The 14,114-nt window shown below is 37.7% G+C and overlaps 1 protein-coding gene across 1 annotated transcript; it reads right to left on the reverse strand.

Annotated features, from left to right (window-relative positions):
* Positions 1-355: 355 nt before the first annotated feature.
* Positions 356-5,672, reverse strand: LOC149010209 (cell growth defect protein). Its single transcript, XM_089164364.1, has 3 exons — positions 5,297-5,672; positions 3,662-3,832; positions 356-1,385 (listed from the first exon to the last, which is right to left on the reverse strand). Exons 1-3 carry the CDS (start codon positions 5,390-5,392, stop codon positions 1,302-1,304), a joined length of 351 nt encoding a protein of 116 aa, XP_089020490.1. The 5' UTR covers positions 5,393-5,672; the 3' UTR covers positions 356-1,301.
* Positions 5,673-14,114: the final 8,442 nt, after the last annotated feature.

Here is a 14,114-nt window from a genome sequence, read left to right on the forward strand (position 1 = left end):
TGTAGTGACAAAGGGTTTAGCAGTGACCATGGCTCCAGCCAGGCCCTTAAGAATCCCCCTTACACATGCACACACTCGCTTGGGAGATGGGGATGAATAGGAAACAGCTAGTTCTGAATAGGGTTTTCTAACCTGCAGGTGACTAACCCACCCTACTACGCCATGTCACCATCCATGGGTGAAACAAATGCAAATGCTTTATTTCTATTGAGTATGGCTCATGCTTCACATTGTGTTATCGACCGACACGGGGTCCTGCTGTAGAGGATCCACATTTTTTTGAACTTCAAAGTTTCTTTGCAGTTTCGGCTTGGGCTCATGAATAATTGTGGCTTAGGGTTTCTAAGTGCATACATATATATATTCTCTTGGGTTCTTTTGGAATAGAACATCTAATATAATTGCTTTGAAAAGAATATAGTAAAAAACATAATGTTGGACATAACCTCACATTAAGGTGAACTAGGGTAAAATCTCTCTTTCTTTCTTGTTTTCTATTCGATTGTGTGATCGATCGCTCTAATCCTAACAGTTTCTAACATATGAAAATATTTAAAACTCATCATGAGTAACAAATCCATGTAGAGAATCTTTCTTTGGGGTGGTCCAAGTGGGCATTATCAACAACATACACTAACTCAGCACATAATCTGCAGGTACAAATCTCTGCTCAGCAGCACTACATAAATAAAAAGAAGTTTGCTTCCAAGGCATGCATTAATGCACTAATAAATAATCTTTGTTGTTGATTTTTGATGATACTGTTCTCAGATGGACTGCATCTAGCTTAAGGGCCACTTCTGCATGCTAAAACACTCATCATTGGCAGGACCAGCTCTAAACTAGCAACTGAATACATAATTCTCCAGTCTTCCCTTGGTTGGGTTCACCGGTCCAGCAAGATTATCATATTTATGATCTTCAGACATATGATCCAATATACCAGATCCAATTACGATGTAAAACAGCAGATTGCCCTGATGTGGTACATCCAATTAAAACAATTCACAGATCTTTTAGTTTCAATATCCAATTCCACAATGTTACACTTTTCTCTGGTAAGAGGTAGTATTTTATTTAAGAAAAAAGTGAAAAAGGTATGCTAGCTGTACAATAAACATACAGTATAGGAAAATCTTCCTCTTCTAAAGAGAAGATCTAGGAAAGGAAGGCAAATTCCCACAAATACTGCAATGTTACACCTCAAAACTTCTTCCTTACATTTCCAGATTCTAGAGATTACTCAACAGAGTGAATGCTGTAAACAAGGTTCTGGATCATAATACTTTGAGAACCAACCACTACTCTGAGTGAGCCTTCCTCTCGATGCTTGATTTGCTTAGTAAGAAAACGCCAAGAACAATTAGGGTAGCACCTGCAAACCACTAATAGACAAAAAAACTTCAACTAAAGAACAACTATTAAGTGCTTATCACTAGCCATGATATATGAATGGAAACAAACTAACCAAACTAGTGACCAAGCATATCAATGTTAAGAGTAAATTAACAACAAGAGCAAAGAAGCATCCTTTAAATAAGTTCCAATTTTCTTCTATTGTCTTTGAGAATGCAAGCACAGACGTGGTTTCTGAACAACTAATACGTTCATAAGAACAGAGTTGTCACCACTTGCCCAAGTATGACCTAGGTAGAGCATGTTGGTGGGCAAGGGTCAATGTTGCCAACTGTCTCAGACTGATATTTTTTTGACTTCCTGAACTGTACATGTTTCCTTTTACTTTCATTTTTTCAACCCCACATTTCTCATCTCTTATGTTGCCGTTTTTTCATTCGCTTACTTCCTGTCGATTTTCCCTACATTGTTCTCAAGGATCCATGTACGACCCCATTCAGTTGGAATAAAGCTGAGTTTGTTTTGTTATTGTTATAAGATCATACTCAACCACTATTTGCGGATGTAGAATATGACTCAAGACAACAAATGCAAAACAAAGATAGATAGCTCTCTTTCCTCTATCTCCAACGAGATCTCTTCCTACCCTCCCTTATCTTCTAGTAGCAATTGGTTTCCTAATCTCCCAAAAGTCCAAAACAACCGTCGGTAGGTGTAAATCTCTAAATTTAATGACAGGATTGCTTTCCTTTCATGCTTCTAATGGTTGATTTGGTTCTACTACTCTTTCGTTTTTCAACATTTCCTTCTCCATTGCAGATTTTGATCTCTGTTACAGGTTTGGTGATCTGATAATTGTTACATGTTATGGTTGGCCGATATAAATTTTTTCTGAACGATAAGATCTACTTGCTATATGTGAGTGTCAAGCCAGAGACTGCGGTGATCAAGCAGCCAGTCAAAGGTAATAATGATTTAAGGTACAATTAAATTTCTACGTTTAGCTCTACATTCATCAACTTGGTAAACCATGAAGAGGGAAGAGATGCATTTGGGTGGTTGGACTTGCATGCTAGGTTTTGGAGGCCAAAAGGCCCAAAACCCAAAAAGAACCAGTCCAATGTTTTTTTGTCTAACAAGTTAGTTAATTTATTTAGTATTTATTGTTTCAGTATTTTATTTGTTTAGACAACCAAATAGGAGATAAGAGTTAGAATTTGTGTTGCAAGTTGTTATTTCAGTTTCATAATCTATTAGGAGTCTCGTTATTTGTTCATAATTTTGAGTGTAACCCAACAATAGATACGAGTGAATTGAATACAAGTTTTGAGCTTTCTCTCGAGAGTGTGATTATGCAAGCTCTTCCTCCTTCCCCTGCATATTTCCCATCTCCCTATGGGCCCACCATCAAAAAAGCAGGAGCTCTAGAAGACAGAAAACGAAAAGAGATGGCTTGTATTGCATTGTATTAATTTAAAATAAGATGTGAACTGCAAGGGTAAGTTCAAGAAGTAAGCTGCTATTTTATGGAAAACAATACAATGGGGAACAGAAAAGTGAAGAAGGAATGTAAAGATTAAGGAAGGAATTCGGGAAACCTTAGCAGGACCAGAGTTGCAGGAGGAAGAAGAAATAAGAGCTAAAAGAGTGACACATAAGAGAGGGTAGGGGCACAAAATATGTGCAAGCACATATTCATCCCAAAAAAAGAGTGTACACACGTGTACTCAAGTCATTCTTTTTTCCAATATCTAAAATGAATGATGATCAGATGAGTATTTAAGGATAAATTATTAAGAGACTCCTAATCCCATGAAACCTAATCCTTCATTAAAACCCTAACAGACTTCTAAAATAAACATTTCAAGATAACTGAATGAATGAACCTAAAATAATTCTTGTACCATTGAAGGCAATTTTTTTTTTCTTCTTTTTTTTTGGGGAACCAATTAATCTTTCTCTTGGTACCAAGGGTCTTGGGTCAGCCCTAGGCTGTGATGGATTAGTATATACTGTTAGCATTACCAGGCAAGGAATCAGAGTTCTTCGAGGAGATTCGGCACTACGGAAAAGTCAAACAACATATACAATTTTTGGAGGGGAAAAGATATGGGGAAGTATGCTTTTGCAGGGACAACTAAAATACTAAATTTTAATAATATTTTTTATTTGAAATTTGAATAATAAATAATAAAAAGCACTATAAGGGAGAAAGGGAAAAAAAATCATTACATTGAAACTTTTCAAATTTTCAGGCACAATGCCAATGAACTGAGTAGATTGCTAGAACTCTTTGTTATATTACCTGTGGAGACAATGATTCCCCAAAGAGTAGGAACCCTGCTAGCCCTGAAGAGAGAAAGTTAGTGGCAAAGTTCGTAACTGTAGCTTGCAGAGATGACAGCACTTTCAAGCTACTAATGTAGCATCCCCACATTATCACATTGAAGAATATAATCAGGCTAACCTTGAGAAGCTGAGAAAGACAATTTAAAATTCAAAGTTAGACGTCAAGAAAATAATCAAGTAACAAACAGTTTAAAATTTATTGTTTACCTTATGGAAGAAATTAAATAAAATTCAATGATAAAAGTTCTAGACAAAGTGCAAAGAGATATACTAAGATGATGACATAGACAAATCAACTCTAATGCTAGGGAAACAGATTTACTAGCCAACTCTTACCATAACTGGAATTACAAAAGAACCAAATTGAATAAGAACAAAAGTTCAAAAACATGTTGGACCATATGTCATTGTATATAATATACTCCCCAAGAAGAGATCGGCTTTGAATATTTTTGGGAACTGCCAAAAAAAAAAAAAAACCTGTCCCTCAGCCATTCAACATGGAAGAACGTATCTCGTAATTCCAAAGTAAGACTCAAAAACAGACAAGGAAAAGAAGGAATAAACACACTAATATTCTACCTCCATCCATGTTCAGTTCTAGATTGCCAATTTGGAACTGAGGATAAGCCTTCTTCACATTTCAATATGCATAAAGTAGCTTATGATGCCAATCATAAACCTGTTTCAAAAAAGCCCCTAGTGAAGACTGGCATGTATTTTAGAGGGGTGGAAGTATGACGAGTTAACTTGTTAATGCATGTCTAGCTTTCATAGCAAGGGCATAAGCATTATTAAAGACTGGATGGACGCTGCTTTTTGTTTATGTTTATGTCATCAAGCATGCTTTGTAATTTATGTACTCAATGGTTGTAAGAGTTCTGCTACAGGATTGATAACCTAGGAGTTATTTTATTCAAAGCATTTGGGTATATTTCTAATAAGAGGGTGCTACGTGAGAATACTTCGCAGTTTCAAAATGGAGATGTTCTTAGTTTCTTGGTGGATAAACATCAAGTTACTTAGGTTATAGATTACATTTTGCCTTTTTTCTTTTTGGGTCTGAGGTTATAGATAATTAGTAATACCTACTTTCACAGATACCTAGTTACTTGGACCTTAATGGAATTGGCACTTTTTTTGTAGAAATGTTCTACACTTCTACTTTCATATGAAACAGGATGAGTGAAATACTTTAGAGTTGAGCTAGTGAACTAATGGAGGTGGAGACAGATCTCTTTATATGCTACGCTGGAGCTTACTTAGAATTGTCGAAGTAAGAATTTCTTGTCTGTAGCTGGATTCTAGGCTCTTTTGCTGATGGATTCCTTCAACTTTGTTTTAAGTAAACCTATAAGAAATGAAGTTTTATAGAAAAACTACAAAGTAATATATTTTTCTAATAGATATCCTATAAGTACTAGTTGGAGGAACAAAACAATTCGGAAAATGGAGGAACAAAGAATATCATAACTATTGCCTCAAAGAGCCATTCCACGACAAACCTACTGAGATCCAACTAAATCCTCCAAATGCGAGATAAATCTAGAAAAAAGTTATAAACGGATCGACTGAGATTGCGGCGACGCACCTGAGAAGCTAATAGCTTTGCAGCAATGGCAGCTAGGGCAGCATTAAGCCCGGCTAAAATCGCCCAAGCATAGCCTTTTCTGTGGTTACTCTCCATTGAAATTAGACAATGCACGACCCAGATTTAGGTCTGACTAAATCCTCTTAAGATTTCTAAGAACCAACAGTTTCACACACCGAGTTTGTACAAATGAGAAAAGATTCAGCAAATGGAGGATTTGATACGAAGATTGTTCTACTGAAACGAGAGCTCGCTTGAGATGAAGATCCATCTAAAAACCACCCATTGATCTTAGAGGTAGACCAAGAGTTTCACCAATAGTTGCAGTGGGATGAAGGTGAAGCATACCTATTAGGCTATTAGCCTATTACAGGGAATTAATATCACCGAAGACATTATAGTTAAAATTTTAGATTTTCTTTCACTAATATATATATATATATATACATACTTTTTTTATAAATTTCTATGGTTTTTCAGTTTTTTGGTAAATATATGGGTAATGTTTACTATAGAGTAATTTTACTTTTAGAACTGATATCATATATATACCACATGATAAAGTCAAACGTAACCTCTTTGCTGTATTGGTTATTGCCAACTTAGGCTACTTTTTAATGGTAATTAGATCTCATGCGCGGCACACACACCTTAGACCTTTCATAAGGGAGATGAATGAATCATACACCTCATAATATAGGCTTCAGACACTAGAAGAAGATCCAATATCACAGTGATCGAACCGGTTCAATTAGACGTATGTATGTCATTTTTCACTTCTGTTTAGAAGTAGGATTTTATCCTGGTCTTCCCCTTGCCTTACCCTGGGTCAGGATTCTGCTGAATATGGAGTATCCCTGTCGTCATGGGCCGAAGGAGGTTCCCATATGGATAGGAACCTCTGTCTGGGTATACTGTTGGGGTAAATAGCGGTGCACGAGATGAGCCTGGCTAGGAAGGATCCAAATGTGTCCACACCTATAACCATGTGATTAACTAATCTAGATTTGCAAAAATTCATTAATTGGTTGGACATTAGATTATGTTTGGGGATGATGGTAGGTTTCCGTCTACCCTTAGCATGAATTGTTAGGGTTTTAGCCTTCTAGGTCACCAAAAATAGAATGTTTAGGAAAAAGAATGTCACTTTGTTGTGTGAATGATCGTACCTAAACGTTACCTTGACATAAAAATGATTATAAGAACTCTAAGATTACCATAAAAGAGTTACCCATGTGGGTGATACATTGATTCATGCCTTGGAGGAGGGTATCATGCCAACACAAATAAGAGGGATGCCAACATATCCTTTGGTCCAATATAAGGATTATTTCGTTAGATTCAATAGAAAGAGGAATTAGGCATCCCTCCTTTATACTTTAGAACCTCAATATTATGCGGTTAGTTTTAGTATTTAAAAAACAAATTTTATTTTGGTCATGGAATGGTAGCTTTTCCAATCCTTGCAAGTGCTATCAAAATCATATTATCTATTTGTTTTGGTAGAAAGTGGTTGAGTGAGAATTAGGGTTGCAAGTTTAGCCTTAATGATTCTTAATTCACTTTAATATACAAATAGTGTTAATGTAAACCACACTCTTGAACATGATACCTTTTTCTCATATACAACAACAACAAGCCTTGTCTCAACTAAATGATCGGCTAAATGGATTCTTGCCTTCCAATCAGTTATGTTTGAAATAATGCTAGATACAAGGCCTAAGCTATGCATATCCTTTCTTACCTTACTCCTAAGCATCTTGTGAGGCTCGGCCTAGGATTCAAAATCAACAAAGGTGCCCGGTCCTAGCAATCAAAATCAACAAAGGTGCCCGGTCCTAGCAATTCTCAACATTCCAAATTATGGCTATATGTCTGACCAGAGAAACCGACGTTTCACACTCCTCATTTTCGGATTGGATTGTTCATCCGAAGGACTTTAGCTCCTCAATCTGAGTCTCGTTTGATGAAATGAAGCTTACGATTCTGTTTGTGAGAAGCTCAGTTCCACTTTAAGCCCTACAAGCTGGCACAACTTCTTCTACTCACTTGCTGAATGCCTGTCTTGAAACAGGGGTAAGGCTTTGTACATAGAGCTCTCTCCGGACCCTGCTAAAAAAGGAGAAAGAGTAAAGCTTGTATATCAAAAATCACATAGAAACCTTCCTATGGCCGAATCATAGCAAGTATTTGCAATCAGCTGCAATAGCCTCCTGACTCATTTCAGACTTCCATGCAGTTGATGCCCAGCAATATTGCTCCTTTGATCCCTAGGAGGAAGTCCCCTTGCTCTGCCTCAACCTCACTTCCTGTCATGCCATTATTCATTCCAACAAAACTAAAATGATCTTTATAAATAGTTAGAGAAGCTCATGAGTAAGATAACCATGACTGGTACCACTTAGACCTAAAATGTTTAAAATTTGCATGTTCAAACATTACCACATAACCTTTCCATCGCTGAATCACCACATCAGCACACAGTCCAGGCTTTTGAAGGAATTGATGCCCAGCAATGTTGCTCCTCTTGATCCCTTGGAAAGGTTCTGTTGCTTTCATCTCAACCACACTCCCTGTTACACCATAATTTATTCAAACAAAATAAACAGATTTCTTTGTTTTATAAATTATAAGATAAGCTCATGAGCCAGATAACTATGTTGCCAACCTGTTCTGACTTCTGACCAGGTACCATATACAAGATCTAAAATGTTAATAAGTAAAACTTGCATATGAAACACCACAGAAACCTTCCCACAAATGAAGAAAAGACTTCCCGTGGAATTGATGCGCAGCAGTATAGCACCTTTTGATCTCTTGGAGAAATCCCTTGCTTTTGTCTCAACCTCACTTCCTGTCATGTCATGCCATAGTGCTTGCCAAAAATAATAGAGTGATTATTTATAAATAATAAGATAAGCCCATTCTACCTCCATTGAAGTACTGATAAAGCTGGCAACAGCAACTACGATAGGATGAGCAGTAGGCAAGTACAAACACTCGGAGGAGGAAATAGAAAAAAGAAGACACCAAAGGAGATGTAGGATGGGATAAGGAAGGTTTGGAAGATGCAATGAGATCAGAAGTCTAGCAATAGATAATTTGCAAGACAAGGGTTGGGCTAATGGGTTAAAATTGAGCTAAGAAAAAATGATCTGATATTCTACGAAGCCAAATGAAGTATGATGTGATGGCAAAAAAATATCAAAAGCCACTCATAAACATACAAAAACGTAGGTTTATTATCATCAAGTAAGGACATGAAAAGTTAAAGGGGCTAATAGAAAACCTCTCAGTTCTTAGATCAGCCCAAATCAATTTAGAGAAGTCACAATTAAAGCAAATATACCATAGAAATTTAGGCTTCTTTTTACACAGAGAACACACATATCACCTATAGTTAAGCATTCAGAAACACAAACTTTAGTAAGAACAATACTGATCAACACTCTACAGAGAAAGGACTTTTTTTTTTGGGTGAATAAGTAAATATTTCAAGCAACTGAAGGGAAAGAATGTACAAGTGAGGGGAAGAGAGAAAAAAGGGGGGGGGGGGGGGGGGGAGGGAGGCCAGGCTGAGGAGGCATGAAGGTGTAAAAAAGAGAGGTATCTAAATCCCAGATAACAGGAAAGAGATCAATTTTGAAAAGAGCGGGGCATACATTAGTAAAGGAGTCACTCCAATGGACAAAGAAAGGTTACTCTCTGCCCTGGGTATTTCTGAGATGAAACACGAAGCAGTCTACCTGGGTTTGAACTTCTTTCATGGACGAGCAAAAGCAAGGAACCTCCAGTTTATCCTTGATAGTACGAAATCTAAGCTCTCGACATGGAACGCTTCTAATCTGTCATATGCTGGCAGAGGGGCAATGATTCAATCTGTCCTTCAATCCCTCCCCTTTGATCAAGTGCAGTGTTTTCATTTCCCTCTAAGCTTTTGTAGAAAATTGGATTCAATTTGTCAGAAGTTTTGGATTCGTGATCCTTTGGGTAAGAAAAAATCAGTTCTGGTTTCATTGGATAGATGCTGTCGGCCGAAGAGGGCAGGGGGCTTGGGTCTGAAGAAATTTGAAGATTTCAACACTGCTCTCCTCCTTAAACAGTGACGGAGACTGCTTACCCAGCCCCAGTCACTATGGGCTATGACCCTAAAGGCTAAGTACTTTCTTGGGTCTCCAATTTTTTATCCGAAAGTTGCCTCTAAGTCTGGTTCATGGACATGGAACAGCTTACGTTGTGTTTTCCCTATTCTTGCAGGAATGGTCCTCCGATGTGTGGGGAATGGGCCGGCTACGTTGTTCTTGTTTGATCCTTGGGTCCCTTTGATAAAATTGGGATGCTTAATTTGGATCTATAACCAAGGGGTGCCAGTGTTGCAGACGTGGTGGGAAGTTCAAACTTTCTAAACAGAGAAGTCCTAGATGCTTTATGTCCATTGTTGAACCAATAATTGGGCCGCAAGTTTCTTGTAGTGCAAGTCAGAGCAGTTTTAGGATGTTAAATTTTGGTTATTTTTGGTTGTAATTTAGACTGATATTTACTTTCCTAAATAGTATAGGACTGTATCTCTCTATTATAAATAAAAAATTACAAGAGGAGGAGAGGACACACACGATACCTCTCTCTCCATCTTCTCTTTCTCTTCCATCATCATCTATTGATTGGATTCTGTTCTTGACTGCTTCATGGCGTCGCACCTGTAGTTCAATCCAGGGACTCCTCTCTCTCTTTCTCTTCCTATCAACTTCAAAGTTCTTGCTGTTCTCTTGGTTGCAGCAAAACAAAGCTGCCTACTATGCTGGTTCGGTGCAATTAAGATACACAAAATACCGATGGGGATTTTTTATGCACCATTAAATCTTCTGTAACCTACCTCTTATCTCTACTCCATGGCTGAAGCTACAAAAGTTGAATCATTCCAGATTCAAATCACCACCAACAAACTGAATGGCATTGGTAACTATTGATACGCATGCATTTATCATTACTTATTTGATTTAATTCCCCATACTTGTTTAATTAAAAGAGAGCTAATTGAGTATTTTTTGTGTATTTTTCAGGAATAAAGGGATTTTGGTTATTAGAGATAATGTGGAACAAAGTTGGCAAATATATTAGATATTGGTGGATTCCAAATCATGCCATTCAATCATGCTGCCCAAGAAATCATGAAAAGTGAGATCTTAGCCAAATTGGAAACAGGTGGAGGTCTAAGGAACAAAATTTGTAATAAATCTGACAATCGGGTAAACAGACCCACCTTCAGTATTTTGGGCATATCTCTCTTGTATGAGCTCGGATTGCTGTGATTCAAGATGCTATGGAACGATATCGAAAATATCTACAACTTTATAGTTTTGAGTTTTTTCAAAATTCGAACGAATAAAGGTCTAATTGACGGGTAAAGAGAGGGGATTCATTGTGTGCGGGATACATAAAAGAGAAGCCAGCCACAGAGAACAGAGGAGTACCTTATTAACATTTACTTATTATGTCATCCCTTTTGAATTCCATGAATCCGAATATTGCTCGTGGATACCTATTACTTGATACTGCAAGCCAAATCTGGAAGGCTACTACTGAAACATACGAACAATTGATGAATGATGCATAAGTTTATGAGCTACGAAAGAAGCTTCATGAGACTACCCAAAAGGAACTGACTGTGGCCCAATATTATGCTGAGTTGCGATATCTTTGGCAGGAGTTGGATCTTTATGGGGATTATCATCCCACTAATTTAGATGATGTGACTACTTATAGGAAGCATGTTGATAAAATTCAGGTATATGGCTTTGGGCCTCTTGTGTTGTGTAACCAGTTTGCTATCATTGTTGCCCTTAAATAGTTGTTTGGCTCGATGTTGCTTAGTTTACTTCTTAGTTTGGCTTTGGGCCTCTTATGCTTGTGTAACTAATTTGCTTTAATTGTTGCTCTTAGGTAATTGCTAGGCTCATTGCCTCTTAGGTTGCTTGTTAGTTGAGGCCTTTTTTCGTTTTGTTTGGGCTCAGTCCCTTGTGCTCTTGTATTTTCTTTTATTCTCTTTGGTAATGAATTATTTAATCATCCAAAAAAAGAAAAAGGAAAAGATTTGGATATATGACTTCTTGGCATGTTTGAATGTAGAGTATGATCAAATCAGAGTTCAAGTATTAAGTCGTTCTCCTTTTCCTACACTAGAACAATCTTATGCCCTTGTTTAGTGTGAGGAAAGCCTTCGATTAGCCATGCTTCATGCTCCTATTGTGGAGAAATCAGCTTTACAGTCTATTAGCACTAAATCTGATTCAGCTAAGGAGATTGTCAAGTGTGATCATTGTTACAAACCATATCATACTAAGGCCGATTGGTGGAAGCTCCATGGGAAGCCTGCTAATTTTGAGCAAAAAAGAGCACAAAGAAGAGGAAAACCGAAAGCTCATATTTCTAAGACAGTTTCCACAACACCCTCTGCAGACATTGGTTTTTCACAAGAGGAGTTAACTACTCTGCGACGTGTTCTGGCAGTTTTCTCTGCAAGTACAGCCTCTACCACTGCTTCCTCCATTACCCATACCAACTCCTACCTTGCTACTTCAAGTAAAACTTTTATAGGCTACCATGTTTCTTCAGTTTTTGCTCCCTGGATCATTGATACAGGAGTTGCAAATCATATGACAGGTTCATCCTCTTTTTTCTTACATTATGCTCCAACTTCAGGAAAAGATAAAGTTCGAATTGCTGATGGCTCCTATTCTTCCATTGCTAGAAAAGGGACCATGCAACATTCTCCATCCCTTTCTTTGTCTAAAGTTTTACGCGTTCCCTATTTCTCTACTAACTGGCTCTCTATCAGTAGTCTTACACATGACTTGAATTGTAAAGTGATTTTCCCCCCATCTTATTGTGTCTTTCAGGATCTGGTAACAAGGAAGGAGATTGGACGTGGTAAACTAGACAATGGACTTTATCTGTTAGAGCCAAGTGGAGGATCTACTTCTGCTCTGACTGCATCTCCTAATCCGGTCCATTTGGTAATATCAGACCTTCAACAGTGGCACCGTAGTTTAGGCCATCCCCCTCTAGGAACTCTTAATAAAGTATTTCCATATTTAGTTTCTTCTTGTAAAAACAATGAATTTTTTTGTGACACCTGCATTTTTGCGAAGCAAACACATTCTACTTATTTACCTTTTCTTCATAATAGAAAATCTATTCCTTTTGGACTCATTTATACTGATGTGTGGGGCTCTTGCATGTCTATTACTGGCCACAGATTCTTTGTTACTTTTATTGATTGTCACTCTCGTTCTACATGGATTTATCTTTTAAAACAAAAAAATGAAGTTTTTCGATGTTTCGTGATTTTCATAATATGATTAAAACTCAGTTCAATGCCATTGTGAAGATCCTTTGCAGTGACAATGGCATAAAGTATATTGATGGTGAATTTTAGAGATATCTCTTTGACTCTGGTATAATACACCAGACCAGTTGTGTTGATTCTACTGCCCAAAATGGGGTTGCCGAAAGGAAGAATCGACATATTTTAGAGATAACCCGTCACTTATAATTGTTATAAATTTCCCTGATCAATATTGGAGTGATGCTATACTCACTGCCTCTTACCTTATGAATAGGATGCCTAGTAGGATACTTGGTTTTAAATTTCCTAATGAGCTTCTCTAAGGGAACCTCTTCTTTTCTTATTCCCCCAAAGTGTTTTGGTTGTGTCTATTATGCCAGAATCATAGCCCATCAAAGTAAGCTGGCTTCCCGTGGACTACGCTGCATTTTTCTAAGGTATTCTGCTACTTTGAAAGGGTACAAATGTTAACATCCTCCTCCCAGGAAAACCATTGTCTCCATGAATGTCATTTTTAATGAGTCTTGCCCTTACCATACACCTCTCTAGGGGGAGAGTCTTAGAGGAGATGTGCTATTTCCAACTATAGACCTTTCTATCACACCACCACAACACAACTTAAGAGTTCAAGAAGTGTTTCCTGACCAGGGGGAGACTTCAACCAGTATACCTGAGGACTCTAATTCCCTCCTTCGTTTTCCGAACCATGTGAAGAACCTGGTCAGGGGGAGACCACTCCTATGAGGCACACCATTGAGGTCTTTCAAAACAAGATTGACCAGAATAAGGAGGTGTAGACTTCTCAGAGGAAGAATTACAACCAGCTAAAGCAAGTGGAGAAAGGTGACACATTACCACTTCAGTCTCTTGCTCTAGAATCAGATTCTAATGTTCCCCTTAAGGTATCTTCTTCTAATCTTCCTATTGCTGTTAGAAAATGAGTCAGATCTTGTACTCAGCATCCCATAGCTAAATATGTCTCTTATGAATCATTGTCGGCTCTTCACTGTGCTTTTATATCCTCTCTATCATTTATATCTGTCCTAAAAGTTGGCAGGAAGCCTATGTTAATGAAAGATGGAAGGCAGCTATGGTAGAGGAAATGTAGACAATGAAGAACAATGATACTTGGGAGCTAGTTACACTTCCTCCAGCAAAAAAACCAGTGGGTTGCAGATGGGTGTTTGTGGTTAAACAAAGTATGGATGGATTAATCAACAAGTTGAAGGCTAGACTAGTTGCAAAGGGTTTACCTAGACCTATGGGATAGATTATCAGGAGACTTTTGCCCTTGTTGCGAAATTGAACACTGTCAAAGTTCTGTTGTCTGTAGCTGTTAGCCTGTTAACAAAAACTGGAACTTGTACTAACTAGACGTAAAGAATGCCTTTTTACATGGGGAATTAGAGGAAGAAGTCTATATGGAAATCCCACATAGTTTCTCCGACGACAATACTACAGGGAAAGTTTGTC

The sequence above is a fragment of the Hakea prostrata genome, chromosome 7 (genome assembly GCF_041222555.1).
Source record: "Hakea prostrata isolate BN-2017 chromosome 7, UWA_Hpros_2, whole genome shotgun sequence".
In the NCBI taxonomy this organism is placed as follows: Eukaryota; Viridiplantae; Streptophyta; class Magnoliopsida; order Proteales; family Proteaceae; genus Hakea; species Hakea prostrata.